At 37.8% G+C, this 21085-nt stretch overlaps 1 protein-coding gene across 1 annotated transcript in view; it reads left to right on the top strand.

Moving 5' to 3' along the window:
* The window catches only part of SMAD5 (SMAD family member 5), a 36317-nt gene extending 15905 nt beyond the window's left edge, over positions 1-20412 (top strand). The window contains exons 3-7 of the mRNA XM_013005714.2: positions 1589-1840; positions 4172-4291; positions 8994-9215; positions 11407-11663; positions 15137-20412. Coding sequence (XP_012861168.2) covers positions 1589-1840; positions 4172-4291; positions 8994-9215; positions 11407-11663; positions 15137-15280 — 995 coding nt within the window. The 3' untranslated portion in view covers positions 15281-20412. The remainder of the gene's footprint in view (positions 1-1588; positions 1841-4171; positions 4292-8993; positions 9216-11406; positions 11664-15136) is intronic.
* The last annotated feature ends 673 nt before the right edge of the window (positions 20413-21085 follow it).

The following is a 21085-nucleotide window of genomic DNA, read 5'->3' as shown; positions in this document are numbered from 1 at the left end:
CAGTGTAAGACAAGATAAAATAATAATTTATAAATTATTAAGGGTTCATGAGGGAGCGGGGAGCAGGGAAGGAGGGGGAGGGAAAAAAGGAAAATGAGGAACTGATTACAGGAACCCAAGCGAAAAGTGAATTTTGAGAATGATGAGGGCAGCGAATGTATAAGTGTGCTTTACACAATTGATGTATGTGTGGATTGTGATAAGGGTTGTATGAGCCCCAATAAAATGATTTTTTAAAAAATCCAACTCTTTAAATTATGTAGACTTTATGTATTTTCATTGTGGTCAGTGGAAGCATTGCATGCGACATCACTAGTTTCAGTTGGGAAAACCTGATGGAGGACCATAAAATATGAGATGTCTCAGACTTAAAAAGAGGAAATGAGGAGGCATCCACCCATCTGATCATAACGTCGTCTAGTCTGTCCTTGTTCAGTACTCAGCCCCTTGAGGATCTGTTCATATCTCCTCTTCCTGTAGTACTGACAGTCTCCCTCTTCCTCCTCCCTCCCTTGGCTTTCCACTCCTGTGAGGAATCACCCCAGTTCTTTAAGGTCAGTCAGATGTTGGTAGAGAGCACTCACCTCTGTTGAACTTCCGTTGCATTAAATTTCCTTTGTTTGACTATTGTTATAATATGCCTTATCTCTTAGAACAGGAGCAGTGTCTTTTATGGATTTTCCACCCCCAGACTAAATGCTTAGAAATGTTTTTTTGTGTGTATTTAAATTTTAAGGAGCCCTGGTGGTTTAGTAAGTTATGAGGTGGACATGCTAACCACCAGGTCAGTAGTTCAAAACAACCAGCTCCTCTGTGGGAGAAAGATGAGACTTTCTACTCCTATAAAGAATGATAGTCTTGGAAATCACAGAGGCAATTCTACCCCGCATGTCTTATAGGATCACTATGAGAATCACCTCAGTGACAGGGATCTTTTTGTATTTAAATATTATATAGTAAAACATTACAAAACATTTGCTACTTTAATCCAAAGTGTGCAATTCAGTGATATTAATTGCATTTGCCATATTGGGCATCGATCTCCACTATTTCCAAAAGTTTCCATCACCGCAAGCAGAAACAGTTTTTTCCCATTGCATTCTTTTCCTTAACCCTGGTAATTGTTAATGAACTTTCATCTCTTTATATGTGCCTCTTGTATGTAATTGCATCTAATATTTACCCTTTTATATCATATTTGTTTCAGTATAATGTTTTTAAGACTGAATAATGTTCAATTTTATACACATAAGGGACTTCAAAAGCTTTGTGGAAAAAATCCATTTTCCATTTTTCCTTGAATTTTCTTAAGCCCATTTATTTACCATATTTTGTTTATTTGATCACTTGTTGATAGACTTAAGTTATTTATACCTTTTGGGTACATTGAAAGCTTAGAGAATTTGTGATTCAGTTATTATGTAAATATAAAGTCATGGGTCTACAAAACAACTCTTTTTAAAAAGTAAATTGTGTTGCTGAATTGATTAACAATCTGTTCTACCCTCTCCACCACCATCATGTTAATGTGTTTAGTTATGTGCGCTAGGCATTCCTGACTGCTGGCTTTTTAATTTTTGTCTTTCAGTCTTACCTCCAGTATTAGTGCCTCGTCATAATGAATTCAATCCACAGCACAGCCTTCTGGTTCAGTTTAGGAACCTGAGCCACAATGAACCGCACATGCCACAAAACGCCACGTTTCCAGACTCGTTCCACCAGCCCAACAACACTCCTTTTCCCTTATCGCCAAACAGCCCTTATCCCCCCTCCCCTGCTAGCAGCACGTATCCCAACTCACCTGCAAGTTCTGGACCAGGAAGTCCATTTCAGCTTCCAGGTAAGAGTTATTTGGTCCCCCGCAAATCATCCCCCAGTGTTAGCAGTTGCTTGCTTACTTCAAGTCCCTTAGGTGAATTCATGTATGTCAAGAGCTAGCTATTCCTAACTCTGTTACTTTCGTTCATTTGTTAGATTTTATTTTGCTAAGTACCATTTGACTAGGGTATATGTTAAAAAAAAAAATTCTTACTGGCCACATTTAACTTAAAGATGTTTTGGGGTGGGGTAAACATAAGATATCAAGTAGCTCAAATAGATAAGCTTATGACTGTTTACTAGCTGAATGGTTGATGATTCGAATCTGCCCAAGGGGAGGGACTCTGGAAGATTGGCCTGGTGCTGCGCTTCCAAAAGCTCAGAGCCCATGGTGCAGTTGTAGGCTGTACACTTGGGGTCGTCACGAATTGTGATTGACCTGGTGGCAGCTAACAACAACAACAACACTGTTGCGTGCCTGAAGGAGCCCTGGTGCTGTTACTGGGTAAACATTGGACTGTTAACTGCAAGGTCTGTGGTTCAACTCTACCAACTGCTCCGGGGGAGAAAGATAGGCTGTCTGCTCCAGGAAAGATTTACACACAAGCCTCAGTGCCATCGAGGCGGTACTGAGGAGCTTTGAGTCAGAGTTGACTCAGTGGCAGTGGGCTTAGTTTTTTGGGTTTTGGCACTGTGTAACTGATTCTGTGATGAAAGCTAGTACAACATTAATATTCAGAACAGTTATGTGAGATAGATTGATATTCATGTTTTACCCATGGAAAAAGAAATTAACATTAACTCTGAGGTTTAAAGTACTTACCCCAGTGGCTCTCAACCTTGCTAATGCCGCAACCCTTTAATTCAGTTCCTCATGTTGTGGTGACCTCCCCCCCTCCCCCAACCATACAGTTATTTTCGTTGCTACTTCATATGAAATGGGCTACCCCTGGGAAAGTGTTGTTCGACCCCCAAAGGGGTCGAAACCCACAGGTTGAATATGGTTCTCAACCTGTGGGTCGTGACTTTTCACAGAGGCTGCCTAATACATCCTAATATCAGATATTTACATTATGATTCATAACAGTAGCAAAATTACAGTTATGAACTAGCAACGGAAATAATTTTATGGTAGGGGGGTCATCACAACATGAGGAAATGTATTAAAGGATTGTGGCATTAGGAAGGTTGAGAACCACTGGCCTAAAGTCTCACAGATAAGGGGATCAGACCCACTTTGTGTGACTCTCCTAAAGTCTGTACTCTTTCCATTTTATTACACTGCTATTCAAGTTTATTACATTCCTTTTCAAATCACTTTAAACTTTGGAAGTTTAAAGTGAACTTCATTAATCTTTAATTTTAAAACTAATGAACTGATTTTTCTGGAAGATTAGTTCAATAACAAGTAGATTGTATATAGTTTCAGAATTTTGTTAATGGCCTGTCATCTATGTACACATTATTGTGTACTCTGTTGATAAATATTTGAATGCCTAATATCTGTCGAACGCAGTCATGTATATTCTTTGTGATTTCTCTACTGCAACAAAATAGCAATTGGTGTTTTTTAGGTGGAATTAAATAGCAACTATTTCCCTTATTAATAAGAATTTGTCCAAAAACAGATTCAGTGTAGATTATGACCTTTGTACACATGTGTACAAACCTGATTATATTCAGTGTTTTGTAGTTTTTGAGAGAAAGAAGTATAGTTGGAGCTTTGGCAAAGATTTTCAACAAATGTTTGAATTCCAAGAATTATCTGGTTAGCATTTAGTTTTTTAAGAGAATTGATAATAAATATACAGCAGCCAATTTTGGAGGTTGTGAAAGAATTAGACAAATGCTGCCAGCATTGGTAGCAAGGGTAAAGGGCCATGGTTTTATTTTAGTTTCAAATGACATGGATACACAGTGTGTGGTGATCTGTTATTTAAAAGGGTCCCTGTAGATAATATACCCTAACAAGGATCATCTGTGCCCTTCCAGTTGATTTGCACTAGCAGCAGTTTATCTTAAGCATAAGATTCTAAATAAATAAAGGCAGGATTTGAAACCTTGAAATCTGTTTTAGCACTGATTCTAGTGCACTGGATGACCAGGGTGCTAGATAAATAAATGCTGGCTTATAGTAGATTTTCAGTAGATTCTAGATATGTTGTCTGTCTTTCTTCCCTTGTCCTGGCATACCATCTTACAGTGTTTGAGAAAATGTGTGTGTGATGTTCAAGAATAAGCCCTGCTGATCATCTTCGGAATCTTTTTGTGTCTTTAGAGTCATCGCCTGAGTTGAATGGACAGTTTAACTATTTCTTGGGGACTCTGACTTGTCTCCTTTTCTTTCTCTTAGCTGATACACCTCCTCCAGCCTATATGCCACCTGATGATCAGTTGGGTCCAGATAATTCCCAGCCCATGGATACAAGCAATAATATGATTCCTCAGATAATGCCCAGTATATCCAGCAGGGGTAAGAGAGTGCTCATCATATTTCATTTTCTTAAACTTTTTTGGGTGCCACATTTAAAATATAGGTGCACTGGTGGTGTATTGGTTATGCGTTGGGCTGCGATCCACATGGTTGGTAGCTTGAAACCAGCAGCCACTCTGTGGGACAAAAACTGGGCTTGCTACTCCGGAAAGAGTTACAGTATCGGAAAACTACGGTTTGAATTAGCATTGACTCACTGGCAATAAGTTTGGTGTTTGGTTGGTTGGTTTAAAATAGAGTTTTATTGAAATATTTATATACCATATAACACCACTTAGAATGCATTTCAGTGATTTTTAGTGAATCTATAGTTTTCACCATCACCACAATGCCTATGGACTTGTTTTTCATGAACACTTCATCATAAATAGAATCATATATTGTGTAGTCGTTAGCAGATGACGTCTTTCACCTAGCATATGATTTCAGAGTTCGTGCATGTTGTAGCATGTATGAATAGTTTGTTCCTTTTTGTTGCTGAGCAGGGTAAGGGCCTCTGTGAGTCAGCATTGACTCGATGGCAGTGAGTTTGAGTATCTCATTGTAGAGATTTACTGCGTTTTATGGATCCATTCACCACGTGATGGGAATATTAATTTTCATTGCTATTCTGCAGAATGTTAGGAATACTGTGTGTAAGTGTGGAGGACGACACTATTATTTTTCTTAGGTAAATGCCTAGGAGTGAATTACAGTCATATTTGTGAGTTTATGTTTATGAAAAATGGCCAGTTGTGTTCCCCATTGACTGCACCATTTTATATAAGATTTCCATTTTATTTAAGATTTCTAGTTTCTCCACATCTTCTGAATAGTTTCTGTTGTCTGTCTTTTTGATTCTAGTAAGTGTAAAGTGCTATCCCCTTGTGCTTTTAATTTACCACAGTGAATAATGAATAATGATGATGGGCTTCTTTTTATATATGCTTATTAGGTGTTAATGTCTCTTTGGTAAGTGTCTATTGAAAATTTTGCCCTTTTTATTTTTATTGTTGAATGTATACAGCAGAACACAAACCAATTCAAGAAGTTTACATGTATGATTCGGTGACCTTTGCCTCTTTTCTAACTAGGTTGTTTGTTGGCTTCTTAGTAGTCAGAGTTTTTGTTTATGTATTTTGGATAAACTTGTTGACATCAAGTCGTTGCAATCACAATGACTCCATAGATGACAGGTAGAAGTGTTCGTAGGGTTTTCTTGGCGGTAATCTCTGTGGAAGAATATTGCCAGGCAATTCCACCACGGTGTCGCTGGGTGGTTTTGTTGTTATTGTGGCTACCAAGTTAAGTGACTCATTGTAATAAACTGGGTCAGAGTAGAACTGCCCAAAGGTTGTCTAGCCTGTGTGGAATCCTGTCACTACATCTGTGGAGCTGTTGGTGCAGTGCAAACCAGGGCTTGAAACCAGTTCCGAATCGGCCGTGCTGGCCGACAGAAAGGCAGCATGCCAGAACCAAAATCTCATGCACGCCAGATTTTGACCTGAAGAAAGGGGCAGCGTTGCGCCTCTCAGACATGGTAGTCTACCACCCTGCTGTGAAAGTGTGTTTCCTATTGAGGTCAACTCAACACAGAAGACATTGGGTTGCTGTGCAACATTTACACTGCTTTTGATTTCGTCAGCCGACATTGAACCCCTTTGAAGCGGTTTGAAGCCCTTTTTCGAACCGTTGACTCCTTGGTTAGCAGCTGGCTGCTTCATCCTATTGGGTTGACCAGGGCTCCTCCTCAGTTTGGTGAAGGCAGACACAACTGCTTGGGCTACCCAGGAGTCTTTATGTTTTGGATACAAATCCTTTATCAGACACAGGATTTGTAAATATTTTCTTACTCTTTGGCTTATCTCATTTTCTATATTGTGACCTTTGGAACACAAATGTCTTAATGTTGATGAAGTCATTTTAATCCTTTTTTTTCCTGGATCAGGCTTTTGGTGTTACATGTAAAGAATCTGCATATCTCAAGGTCATGAATATTTTTTTCCTGTGTAATAATCTGTGAGGTTTATACTTTAGGCTCTTCCATTTTGAGTTAATGTTTATATATGGTATGTGTTAGGGGTTTAAAAATCTATATTTTTGCATATATTTATTTGATTCCAACAACATTTGTTTAAAAAGGATACCTTTTTATTGAATTGTCTTGGCATCTCTATCAGGATGTAGTTGACCATAAATGTAAGGGTTTATTTTAGGACTAAGTTTGTTCTGTTAATCTATATAGACATATTCTTAGCACTGTCATCTCATATTTTTTTTTATCATTTCATCATCTTGATTACTAAAAAGCTTTTAGGAAGTTTTCAAAATGGAAAGTGTTGGCTCACCAACTTTGGTTCTTTTTCTTTTTATGCTAACATAATTTCAGTATCATTTTGTTAGTTTCTACCAAAAAAAAAACAAGCCAAAAACTGTACTTGGAATTTGATAGAGATCACATTGCTTTTCTACTTCATCTTGAGATTTGCTGCCTTCATAATACTAAATCTTCCAATGCATGGAACTGTATTCTCTGTTTTCTATTTATAAATCTTAGACATCTCTTCTTAAATTTATCCCTAAATTAATGATTTGTGTGCTTGTATGTGGTAAAAACATATACACCAAAATAATCACAAATATAACCACCTCCACATTTACAGTTCAATTAATTAATGACATTTTTTATATAGTGCCCCCATTGCTGTTTTCATCTTTCGCCTAAGTTATTCTGTCAGCATAAAATTCATATCCCCCAAAGAGGACCACTCTTTCCTCCTCCTTCCCACCCCTGGGACACATGGATAATCTTTGGTTTCTATGTATTTACATATTTCATGTAAGTGAGATCATACAGTATTCCTTACACTGAGTGACTTCTTTCACTCAGTGAAAGAAGGTTTCACTGTTTTCAAGATTTATCTGTGTTGATGCATGCACTCAAACTTAATTTTTCTTAATGTTTGAGAAATACTTAACACGTGTATATACCACATTTTGTTTGTACAGTCAGCTGTGGATGCACGCACATTTCAGTTGTTTTCATTTTGGACTGTAGGAAAAGAGTGGCAGTGAGTATTGGTGTGCAGTTGTCAGCTCTCAGTTTGGGTATTTTCCTAGGATTGGGAGGGGTGGGTTGTTGGTAATTCCATGATCAACTTAAAATTTTTTTAATCTTAAATAACAGTTTTATTGGGTTTTGTCAGGTATTATTTAATATTTCTTCATTAATGTTTTAAAACTCATAACAATCTAGTTTTGTGTGTTACTTTTTGTTCATGTTTAAGTATTAGCTGTATGAAATAATAAACTATTTTTTGTACCCCCCCCCTTTAAATACTTTTATTGGGGGCTCTTACATCGCTTATCACAATCCATACATTCCTCCAGTGTGTCAAGCACATTTGCACATATGCTGTCATCATCGTTTTCAAAGCATTCTCTTTCCACTTGAACCCCTGATAATCAGCTCCCCGTTTTTCCCCCTCCCTCCCATCAACCTTTGATGTTTGACGCCCTCCCTCACAAACCCTTGATGAGTTATAGATTATTTTTCCCATATCTTACATTGCCATGATCACCTTTTTGAGGAACTGCCAGACTTTCCCACTGTTGCGGGGCCATTTTCCATGCCTGCCAGCAGGAGATGGGGTTCCAGTGCCTTCACAGTTTCACCTGTACTTGTTGTTATTTGTCATGATTGCTATTCTAATGGGAATCAGGTCATATCTCATTGTAGTTTTGATGGAATTGTCTTTTAATCTCTTTTTTGGGTTCTTTGTTAGCATAGAGAAATATAGCTGGTTTTTGCGTGGTGATCTTGTAACTAGTGACCTTGCTGATGTCAGCTATTCTAGCAGAGTGGGGCTTTTTATGTAAATATGTGGTGGATTCTTTAGGATTTTGTACTTACAGGATCATGTAATCTGTGAAAATAAATATTTCTTTCTCTCCACTCTAGGTGTACTCCTCTTTAGCAAAGGCCATTTATGAAAAACCTGTCATTGTCATCATACTTTGATGTTTGACTCCAGCCTTCCCAACCTAATTCTTTTAATTTGCTATCACTCATTTTTTATTTGTATTTGCGTATGGCCTTCTTCTTGTCTTATATGTTATATATAGATGTCTTAGGAATCTGAACTCTTAGGACAGTTCTTTGGATCCGTATTAGTTTTGTTTTTTCTCCACAGCTGCCTTCTTTGCAGTTGCATGAACAGAACTGAGAGAAGTTGAGAGTCCTTGACCCTGTGAGGGAGCTCAGGTCAGGGAAAGACTTGCTAGCACAGGATGGAGCACTTCTGTGTTCCTTTTCACCCGGGGTGTTCATGGTGAATTCTTGACTGTGGTACCAGTAAGAGTTTGACCAGTGTTTATGTTATGCTTAAATCTTGTTCCATAGCACATAACATTTACATGTATAGTACTTTTTATTCAAAGATTATGTTCGTGTAGTGTTTCCAGATTTTTGTTTAGAATAATTTCATTGATACTGGTATGGTTAAATCTTTCAGGCTGCTTAAACAAGCTTTGATAAATTTTAAATCAGTAACTTCAAGCCTATTTATGGTGCTTGCTTTAAAAATATGTATATACACCGCCTGGAAGGACAATGAGATGTCGAGAAACAATACAGTTGCTTTTTCACCTGAATTTCCTGATATCGTTCATTGGAATATTTCTCGCTTTGATTTTTTCACAGATGTTCAGCCTGTTGCCTACGAAGAGCCCAAACATTGGTGTTCAATTGTCTACTATGAGTTAAACAATCGTGTTGGCGAAGCTTTTCATGCATCTTCTACTAGTGTATTAGTGGATGGATTCACAGATCCTTCAAATAACAAAAGTCGATTCTGCTTGGGATTATTGTCAAATGTTAACCGTAATTCTACAATTGAAAACACTAGGAGACATATTGGAAAAGGTAATCTTGAGGTTCCTTACATTCAGTTGAGTTCATTTATTGTGCTTGCTCTGCACCGTGCATCTTGTAAGACAGCAGGAGCGTGCAGAGACTCCTAAGGCATGCTCTGCCCTCAAGTGACAGGTGTGCAGGAAGTAGTGATCAGGTCGTCTCTCCCCTTTCCTTATCCTGCTTCGTTTTCTCCTAGTGCGGAGGAGGAGACCGGAAGCCAGAGACATAGTCTTTGTCCACTGTTGACTGTCACTCACACAGGGATATAAGCTTTTGTAAGAGTAGGAATGTGCCTTTCTGGCTGCTATGTGCTCACAACTAGAAAAGAGCATACCTCATAAGTACATAAGTATCTAGAGCGTTTGTCAGTCAGAATTGACTGATGGCATGAAACAACAGTATCATTTGTCGAATGAAAACATACTAATGAAGGATTTGAGTTGTCAAATTAGAGCATTTGTGGAGTGGTTTGGGTTGGAATGACTTGTAAGAATTTCCAAAATGTTGGGTGAGCAGAGTTACAGCTAGGAAATCTAGTTTGAAGAGACTGTAAGGCTCCAGTAGCTTTGTTGCTACTCTCCATTCCTTGTACGTTCAGATAAGAAAATGCTATTTATAAGTGAAAAAGACTCACGCATTAAGTGGTCAGGAAGGAAAATAATCCCAAATTGAGTGTTGTAATTGTCTTTGAAGAAGTTTTGTTTTTATCACATGCTGTGTTTTGCTTTTTTGACTTGCGGTTCAGCTTAGGAACAAAAGGTTAAGTAGCTGTAATTGTAGTAGGGTCGTGTTTTTTTTTTTATAGAAGAGATAAAGGAAAACATTTTGACTCCAAATTAGTTGAAAACAAAGGTTCCATTATTTTACTTTACTGCCAACTTGCTAACTTACTTTTTTTAAAAGATAGAATGCCTCACTTTTGTGTATTGATTACACACACACACACACACACACACACACGCGCGCCGCGCGCGCGCACACACAATTTAAAATATCCAGTTCTCAAACCCTTCTTTCCACAAATTTTTATTTGCCCATAAGTAAAGCAGCTTGTAATGCCACAATCTTATGCACGTCTGTGCTTCTCCGGTGTACAGAGGTGTAAGGAAGTCCTTGTAGCACTGACTGTAGTAGTAAAACACAGGGAACATTCTAAGTGTCTGTTGGGAGATACTTAAATAAATTATGTTACACTCTTAACTAGAATTATACTCAATACTTAGAACATGTATAAAAGAAAGCTTCAAAAAGCTCATGGAAAGGGGTAATTAAAAGATAATGGAACTTTTTTCCGTAGCTTTTGAAGCTCCCTAATATAGTAATACATCCTAATATCAGATATTTACATTATGAATCGTAATGTATATATATGTATATTTTAAAGTGGAAGCTCAGATTAATAGTGTATCATTCCATGCCTCTCCCATATACACAGGCATATAAAAACGTTCTATAGGAGTATACATACATACATATATACACGCACACACATAACCTAAATGCACGTTTAAAATCTTAAAATGGTACACACCAAACCGGTAGATAGCACTTGTTAGCTCTGAGAAGAATGTTAGCTCTGAGAGAGAACAGGCAATTTGAGGAGACAGGAGCATGGATATGTTGGGAAAACACTTGGTGACTTTATCTTTAGCAATATACTTTGAGTTTTAATATTGAGATTATAGTTGCATAACATATTTAAAAATTTTAAGAAATGTTAATGAAAATAAAATAAACCTGCCATACAAAGACTATTTATGTGACCTGAAACAACCTATGTTATATGTAGGGCTTTTAAAATTCTTATAAACTTTTGTAACTGCTAAACAAATATTTATATCAGTTGCCATTGATTCGATAAGTTTGGTTTTGAATTACTGACACCAGATGTTCCTGTGATAGGCCTTTTTACAAAGGCTACTCTTTTGTTTTTGTCGGATGCTGCTTCCTTTCATAGGGATGACAAATAATTGTTAGACTAGGAGGAAAAAAGATCTGAAATTTCACCACGTGATGTGCTGCCAAGGCGTGGTTCACTTTTATGCAGATATTAACCTTGTTTATAGTTGTCCCTGAAGGCCATCTAGTGGTGGCTTTTATCTAAAGATTGGTGTGGGTGTGCCTGTGGATTGGTGAATTGTCTCCGTTGCTTCTCATGTGCTTTATTAAACTGAATCTCCTTATGCCTGCCTTTTTTAAGGTGTTCATCTGTACTATGTTGGTGGGGAGGTGTATGCAGAATGCCTCAGTGACAGCAGCATATTTGTACAGAGTAGGAACTGTAACTTTCATCATGGATTTCATCCCACTACTGTCTGTAAGATTCCCAGCAGCTGCAGTCTCAAAATTTTTAACAACCAGGAATTTGCCCAGCTTCTGGCTCAGTCTGTCAACCATGGGTTTGAGGCCGTCTATGAGCTCACCAAAATGTGTACCATCCGAATGAGTTTTGTCAAGGTGAGTAGATTATGATCTATAACTTCATCTGTGCCACTGTGTCTATTTCTGTATGTTATAATGAAAAAGAAATTCTTTGCTAAATGAATGATGATAATCGCTTTTGACCCAATTTAATATTTTAATGAAGTTCTTGATTTTGTAACCAGCCACATGATAGTTCTCAGATGTCATTTATAGTCCACATACTATAAAATGTGTGTTATTAATATTGACTATTCAGTGAGGCTGAGGAGTTTGGACAAAAGATGAAATTGCTAGAAAACATTTAATATGTGAATTGTATTTTGAATTCCTTAGCCTCAACTGTTTCAGTTGCTATTAGATTCCATTAAAGTAAGTGAAAGAATTTTTTTTAACACCAGAATGATTTTACTTGTGTCTAAGCTGCTTTATTCAGGGTTTGCGAAGTTGAAAGAAACCTTCAAAGCCATCCTTTCATTTGTTTTTGCTTCTTTGGCTTGGTTATTCCAAAGATGATGGCTCATGAACGGACTTGGGATAGAATTTTGGTGCTGTCTTTAGGCACCTCTCGAAAGGAGTGCTGGTGGTGCAGTGGGCTATGCCTTGGGCTGTTCGCCTGAACAAATTTGAGCTCGTTCAGTTAGTTCAAAATGACTTGGAAGAAAGATGGGGCTTTCTGCTCCTGTGAAGACTGCAGTCTGGAAGCCCACCAGGGTAGTCCTGGTCTGTCTCCCAGGGAGGCGCTGAGTCAGAACTGACTTGATGGCAGAGAGGTCTTTTGGTTCACATTGTATCCACATGGTCCTTAAGAAGTTAACCAAAGAAGAGCAACTATCAGATGCAGTGATATCCCTTTTCCTCATATTTCTTGTCACGTGTCCTCTTCTGAATCCAGTTTGAGCCTCTAGTAGCTCCCTGTCAATATACTGCTACAGTCATTGTTAGATGATCTTAAACACACTTTTATGTACATATGTTAAAGATAATATTGTTGTATAATTTGAGCATTCTGTTGCATCACCTGTCTTTGGAAAGGGTACAAATGTGGATCTCTTCCAGTCAATTGGCCAGATAGCTGTTTTCCAAATTTCCTGGCATAAATAAGTACTTCCAGTGGTTCCATCAGCCTGTCGAAGCATTTCCATTGGTACTCCATCAATTCCTGGAACCTTGTTATTGGCTACTGCTTTCACTACATCTTAAAATTCTTCCTTCAGTACCATTGGCACATGGAATATTCTTCTAAAATAACTGCCTCATGGAGCTGATGCCGGGGCTTAGGTGGAGAGCAGATGTTTTGAGAATGAGGGCAATGAATGTACAAATGTGCTTGACACAATTGATGTGTGTATGGATTGTGATAAGAGTTGTATGAGCCCCTAATAAAATGATTAAAAAAAATAACATTGAGAGGGGAAAAAAATAAAATAAAAGAATTTTAAAAAATAAAAATAACCCCTTTAATCATGAAAACAACAACAAAATAAAATAACTGCATCCTGTGGATGGTGCTGGAGGAGAAAAATTAAATAAATACCTCCTAAAATGGAATGTCGACTAGTTCTTTTTGGTGTAGTAACTCTGTGCATTCTTTACATCTTCTTTCGATGCTTCTTGAATCATTCAATATTTTGCCCATAGAATCTTTCATTATTGCAACTTGAGACTTGGATTTTTCTTTTTTTCTCTTGAGTTCCTGCAGTTTAACATATGCTGAGCATGGTCTTCCTTTTTGTTTCCTAACGCTAGGTCTTTGCACATCTATTTATACTTTACTTTGTCATCCAGAACTTCTCTTTACATTTTCTGTTCTACTCTTTGACTTCATTTTTTAAAATATTTCCCTTACTCTATAATTAAAAGCAAGTTTCAGAGTCTCTTTGGAGATCCACTTTGATCTTTCTTTCTTTTTAATGACTTGCTTTCTTCATCAGTGATGTTCTTGATGTCCTCCTACAGCTCATTAGATCTTCTTTCATTAATGTTCAAGGCGTCAAATTTGTTCTTGAGATGTTCTCAGAATTCAGATGGGATAGACTCAAGGTTGTCTTTTGGCACTTGTGGGCTTGTTAATATTTTTTTTCAGCTTTAACCTGAACTTATGTATGAGCGATTGGTGGTCTGTTCCACAGTCATCCATTGGCCTAGTTTTAGACGCTCATATTGAACATCTCCATTGTCTTTTCCCACAAATTAATCAATTTGGCTTCTATGTATTTCATTTGGAGAAGCCCATGTATGCAGGTGCTGTTTGTGTTGTTGACAAAAGGTATTTATCATGAACAAGTTTTTGTTCTTACATAATTGAATTATATGATTTTTCACGTTCATATTTAACACCAAGACCATGTTTGCCAATTACTAATCCTTCCTCTGTCTCCAATTTTTACATTCCATTTGCCAGTAGTTATTAATACATTTTGATTGCATGTTTGATCAGTTTAGACTGAAGGGGTTGGTGAACTTCTTGAATTTCTTTATCACTAGTTTTAGTGTCTGGTGCATAAATTTGAGTAATAGTTGTATTGATCAGATTTCCTTCAATAAGGATAGATAATACTTTTATCACCGTATTTTACTTTTTAAGTTAGATAATGAAGTGGCTTTTGAGGAATGCAACCCCATTCCTCTTGACTATGGTTCCTGGCAGAGTGAACTATGATGTTCTAATTCGACGTGGCCAATACAAGTCCATTTCAGCTCACTCACTCATGCCTTGCATACCAGTCTGTCTGTGTTCAGCTTCATTTTTACAACTTCGAATTTTTCTATATTTCCATAGTTCATACATTCCAAGTTCTAATTATTAGAATTTTTGCAGCTTTTTTGTCTCACTTTCAGTGGTGCCCCATCAGCAAAGGGAGGTCCCAAAGACTTTACTCCATCTTCATCATTATGGTCGATTCTGTTTATAGAAGACAGCTCTTAGTCATAGTTTGAGTGCCTTATAGCCTGAGGGGCTCACCTGTGGCGCTATCCCTGATCACGTTCTGCTTCTGTTCTGGAGGTTTTCTGTGGTGGACCCTGTTTTGATGCTGTCCCGAAGGTTAATTCCTCTGAAGTGGACCGCCTATCCCTTCCTTCACAGTCTCTTCTTAGTGTTTGAACTTCCATGAAGCTCTTTATTGATTTTAATTAGTCAACAAGAATTCTGAAACCAGTTTGGCCCCAATGGTTTCTCTTCAAGAGATTAAGCATTACTTAAAAAAATAAAGCAAAACGAACAACATCTCTGAATAATGTAGGGATTGCATTGCTTTTACTTCTAAGATGAATTCTAAGATTAGTTTGTGGTAGTTATTTGCATTAAATACATTCTGTGCGTAAGATATCTTCAAAGAGTTGGGTGAAAAATGGAATTAAAGATAGTGGAATGTTTCCATGTACTTTTTAAATCCCCTTCACATTTCTAGTATTAAGTTCAGTTCTTTTGCTGTTATGGTAAAATCTATGTAGACTGCTTGACAGTTTGAAGAGAGGTTTGCTGTAACATTTTTTTCCTTTTGTAGGGCTGGGGAGCAGAATATCACCGGCAGGATGTTACCAGCACCCCGTGTTGGATTGAGATTCATCTTCATGGGCCTCTTCAGTGGTTGGATAAAGTCCTTACTCAGATGGGCTCCCCTCTAAACCCCATATCTTCAGTTTCATAGTGCAGAAATATTCTCTTTAATCGTATGATTAGTGGACTTGTTTAATCTTAGAGAAACTTTCAGAACTGTGAGCTTACATGGAAAACATATTACAGTATACTTTTTTCCTATGTAATTGTGACCAATACCTTTGTATTTTGTGATCTACATTGGTTTGTATTCATAGTCATGTGATTGGCTTTCAAAAGTGTTATGAAAAAATGCAAAGTAAGTATCATATCCCAACTCAGAAGTTTGACATTGGTCTTAAACTGGAATGTTTTTACCTTTTTGACCCATACATTTTTTTAATGTGTTAAATTTTTTTCAAGGTAATAATATGTCACATGGCGAAAAATCATAATAGTATACAAAGCTATCCAGTGAAAAGTAAGTCTTCCCTCCTACTTTTTATCCTCCAGAAGCTATATTTTTATCCTCCAGAAGCTATATTTTTAGTAGCTTCTCTGTACCACCAACTTTGAAAAAGTCTCATTTATTGTTGGACACTAAGCACACTAGGGAGTGTGGTGTTCAGCACAGCAGTGGGTTAACTTTAAACACAGTTCCATGTTTCTCAGTGGAAAGAGAGTTCACTCAGTATAGCCTTTGTAAAACATTTCCCTTTTTTACAAAAAACAAACAAACCCCCCCCCCCCCCCAGAAAATTGTTGCAAACAACTGAGCTCTCGTATATGTCATTTACTCAGATTCTGCCCGAAATACTATTTTAGAGCTAGTGACAGTGCATGCACAGCCTTATTCAGCTACAGTGGCTGCTTCGGGCCCATGTTGCAGGAACTCTTTAATTTTGATATGTATTCATCTTTTCTTTTGCACTTTTATGGGTTACAGTTTTTAGCATAACCTTTGGTGAAACACACTCAAGTGACTTGGATGTCGATGCTTGTCCTTAACTCCTTGATATCCCTTTTGTATTACGAAACACTGCCATTTGTAGAGGATATTTGTAGGAAATTAGGCTTTTTCTAGCTTTTGCTTTTTGTTTTTGTGATTTTAATTTTCAACCTAGATTATATGACTGTTATTCTGTAGCTCCAACTTAAGGTGCCTTTGTTTTATGGATGCTGTTGATGTTGAGGAACATGTGTTTAACCTCACTGCCCTGCCTGCCATCAGCCTACCGTGGAAGGACACGCACAGCAGCCAGAGGAGGCTCTTCAGTGGGCCTCCAAGGATCAGGCTTCGGACCTGATACGTCCGTGAATCAGCAGTGGTAGTTGGCTTAGCTGATTTTCAAACATCCATCTATCAAAGACTGCATACAGTTCTCGCGGTGGTCACGCCTACTTATCTTTCTCAGTTGTTAGCACCTGTGCGGACGTTAGTCTCTCAGAACACCATCCTGGAGAGGACAGACATGAAAACGGCATTTGATCACGCATTCTGAAAGGCTTTGGATAAAGGACTCTTAACCACTTTTTCTAGGAACAGTTTAAAATGGACATGTATTTAAGGCATGAGCATGAAGACAGTATTTTGAGAAAATGAACTGGTTTCCCTATCCAAAGAAGCTTTGTTTTTTGATGCCTTTTGAAAGTACATGGAGCCATGCCAATCTTCTGTTTCTAAATGTTAGTCGGCTTAGACTATTTTTTGCCCTTTTTTTTATGAGAAGAAAAGTACCTTTTTGAGGATAGGAGAATGTGATAACCTTTTGTTTTCTGTGGCATTATTTATTGATTTTACACAGCACAGCCAGTGGATGGCGCTCTTTCCAATGAAGTGCCATACGTGTTTCAGTTGACAGTCCTTTAAACGGGATGCTTGCTACCGTTATTCACCTGAAACATAGCTGTTAGCATGCTGCTGCCTTCTCAGTCTTCCAGAGTTGTGTTGGCCCCTGCAAGATGAGTATTTCCTTAGTGATGGCTGTTTTCATGATTTTACTTACCAGGCCCATGCCAAACTCTTTGGGAAGAAAGATACATGTTACCAGCTCCACTGGGCACAAAGTGGTGGAAATTGTTCAGTTGCTTTTATTGATGTCTTTGAGTTCATTAGAAATGAATTCTGTTTGGAGTCATTATTCAGGTCACAGTCTATAGAGTAAGCAAGACATTGAGTGATTGCCTTTTTCTTTGTTTTCACTAAGGAATTGTGAATGGGAGTATTGATGCTATTGACACTTAAATGTTTCCTGAAGATGTATAAACCTGTTGTATTTTCTAAAAGAAAGACATAGAACTCCACACTGCTACATTTTAAATAAACACTTATTCAACTTAGCTGCGCATATAATCACTGAGAATGCCCGCATAACCATGGGTGGGAAATAAAACGTGTCAGGGATTTTTTAAAAAGCGAAATACTGACCAACAGCAAAAAGAAGTACCTCTGAAACCATTTCAGAAAATGTGTTACTAAGTTTTTATTTAATCTACAGAATGGTTTATGGTTTACAGTCAAATTTATGAGGACTTTGGCCTCCTTACACAGCATGTACAAAATAATGTGTGTTAACGGAAAAGACAGTTTGGAAATCATACAATTGCAGCCAGTTTGGTAAGTGTAAAAAAGGAAAATAGAATCAAAATGTATCTCAGTAATGAAATAAAGGGACAGCAAAATGATTGGACAAAAGCATGTTTCAAGCTGTAGATGGGACTAAGATCTCTACAATACTGTATTATAGTCTAGTTCATATTGCCTGGCCGAAGTTCTGGAATGTAAAATAGTGGACATGGTGTTGAGCTGCAGGAACTAAGAATATATTTTAGAGAAAATTTAAGGAAGACATTGATTTTTAAAATGCCAACTATATGCACCAGAATATAAATACATTTTCAGTTCTTTATGCATTTCATTATTACTGTTTAAGAAAACTATGATAGTAAAATTGGCTGGGTTTCTGTGGTAAAGTCCAGATTATAGATAGGTAAACCTATAAGCCAAATATTTCAGAGCAAGACATCTTTTAGGATGTACAATTATGACTGTGAAATATATTGTCCAGATCAGAGCTACGACTAACATGACTTGTATACAGTTGAGTCCACACTCACCGGGGCTACCATATTCTCCAGGTCTCACAGGTTTCCTGTCTTGACAAGAGAACAGTCTTCCCACTCTTCTTTGCTCTTTCGCAGTGGGAAATGTGTGCATTTTCCTTCTCTGAAGACTTTCCACCTTCCACAGGTCCCACTTTTGGTTTGACTGAAAAATTGTTTATGTATCACCTAGGGTGCCTGCGGTAAGCAGTTCCCCTGTCATGTGTTCTGGTGGAAGAGTGAAGTAAAAAGGAAGAAATCCTATCAATAGCAAATAATTCTGAAAACTTTGAAAGGCCTATTAAAGTGCTGCACTTCTATAATATAGAACTTTTATATCAGTTTAGGGCCCTTTATACTTTTTCTAATCATTTACTTAATAGGACTTTCAATCATCGGCACCTTTTCCATTGAAAATTTATTGTACATATCTCTTGTACTTCCTTAGGAAGGAAGAATCTTTGGGTAAATTTTGTATTCACCCTCAATGGTGACTTACATTGTGGACATGATAACTTTTACGAGGGTCAGAACCGTCCTTTGCCTTACTAAAGCCTCACTTTCTCCAGTAGGCTTGTGGGTCCTCATTAGACCAATGAGCTCATAAATAAAACAAGGCTTTTTGGTTTTGTTTCTTAAGATAATAGCCTGGTAATTTTAGATGGCTTTGGTCCTTTTTCATGGGCGGGGGCCGTTTCTCCGAGTGGTGTTTCATAGGTGATCTCAGATATTAACTGGGGCACTCACTCTGGGCGGGTACCCTTAGGGTCCATGTCTCATTATTTCAGAACAGCAGCATTTTTTCTTGGGAGGTTTTTCTTCTCGTAAAGGATACATGTGTGGAAAGTTAGAATCTAAGGCATTTCTTCTATATAAGCAAAGACTTCTACCTCCTGGACAGAAACTTGGGATAATTCTTGGAGTTTACTCAATTGCACTACAGCACATCCTAATTGTAGGAGGTTAGTGTTTATAAAGTCTCTATCATTCATTGTAGAGATTATCTCCTAAAATATGAAGGGACTTCAAGATGTTTTATGGGGGGAAAATCCATTGTCTTTTAATTCAATTTTCCATCAAGTTTTTGAGTCTGGCACCACCTTAGACCACTGGGCCATCCTGACACATACCATCAGTTTTTGAAGCCCCCTTGCATAAGTTACTGCCATGAGACTCTTAAACTGGATGTTTTGTCAGAACTAATGGAGGGGGTTTCATACATCAGCAATTTCAAATGTTTTAAAATTTTAGTAAGATCTCACAATACGTTCTAGTAGTGGCTGATGTGAGATAAGTGGCGAATTGTTGAGATGACCCAATCCTCTCACCCAAATTATAGCACAGAGTGAAAAAAGATCTGGTCCTAGACGAGAATGCGGATGTCGTTCGTGGCAGTGGCAGGTGTGTGTAGTTCGTGTTCAGAGATTGCAGTACTTAAACTTCTTCCAGTAATCATCAACCATTGTTCTTTAAGGACTTATTGGAAGGTGCTGTTCAAAAGAGTTCAAGTAACAGGTAAGAGATCCGTAGCAACAGTAGCGTGGGTATGGAAAGACTTTCTTCCTTTAATGGGCAGTGATTTCTTCCTGCTAGCTGGGATTAGTGCCGGGGGGCGAAAGAATGCTAGGTTCCTTGCCAAGAACGAAATCTTTCAGGGTCAACTTTTCTGTCTCATCATTGGAGATGAAGTTACTTTGATTTATTCATGAAAAGTCTTTGATGATGACTTTTAACTGTAGCAACTCTTGAAGATAATGGCTGGGCAAGTGAATTTAATTTTTACATGTTTGGTTAAATTGCATTTTGAAATTCACTTATATTAAAATTGGATTTGTAATCACAAATACTGGATGTTTGTACATGCCTGCTCATGTTCTCAGATACTTCCTATGCAGATGGTAAAGACCAAACCAATCAATGGCTGCACTGTAGGTCTGTTTCGCATTTGTACTTGTTCTGCTTCTGTTGATGTTGTAGGAAATGAAATTATAGCAGCGTGCTTCAATTCCAATATTTTTTGATACTTATTAAAAAATGTTATTAGTTTCACTATATTGGGCTTTTCAAAGCCATAACTCTTAAAACATTTTGTTTTTGCATATTGTTTGCTAATACTTTATTTTAATAAACCTCAAAACCTGATTAACACGTCTTTTGTTTTTGTACTCTCTTTTGACTAAACCTGTTTCCCTGAGTGGAATTTACCCTACTATCAGTTACTGTGTAGGACTTGCTGTGCCATCCGTTTGTGGACTGGTTGTAGAAAAGGAACAAACCACGCCTTTCCACTCGGCATAGATTTTGCTCAGAGTGATCAATCTTTTTCTTCTCTGCTTCTGAGGGAGTTGATGTGGTTTTTCGTCTTTAAAAATGGTTTCACTTTTGAAAAGTAATTTGGGCTTAGAGTCTGGGTGGTTTTGAATTTAACCTGACGTTTCCTTCGCTGTGTCTCAGTATCTTGTCATTGAGAGGAGTTTGGCTGATGTTGAGCAGGCTGGGGGAACTGGCTCTGGGGCCGGCCTGCCTGCATTAGAGGACTGGCCCGACCTCAGCGGTTCCTTCACTCTTCGAGCTTAGGCAAGTGGCTTAACCATTCTGTGCCTCAGTTGCGTGATCTGTAAAGTAAAAGTCTACTTCGTGGGATTGTGGGAAGATTAAATAAAGTAATACAAATAAAGTATGAAGAATCATGCCTGGCATATAAAATTCACATGCAACTTGTTATTTCTTACGTTTTTTCTGATTTCTTTGACACAGCATTTCTGATACGGCTTGATCTTGATACATTAACCTTTGATTATCTGTTTCTTTGAAT

This window comes from Echinops telfairi, unplaced genomic scaffold (assembly GCF_000313985.2).
Source record: "Echinops telfairi isolate 266 unplaced genomic scaffold, ASM31398v2 ScPeMD7_7469;HRSCAF=8507_1, whole genome shotgun sequence".
Classification (NCBI taxonomy): domain Eukaryota; kingdom Metazoa; phylum Chordata; class Mammalia; order Afrosoricida; family Tenrecidae; genus Echinops; species Echinops telfairi.
Note: the sequence above shows the minus strand (reverse complement) of the source record. Positions and strands in the feature narration are given on the sequence as shown.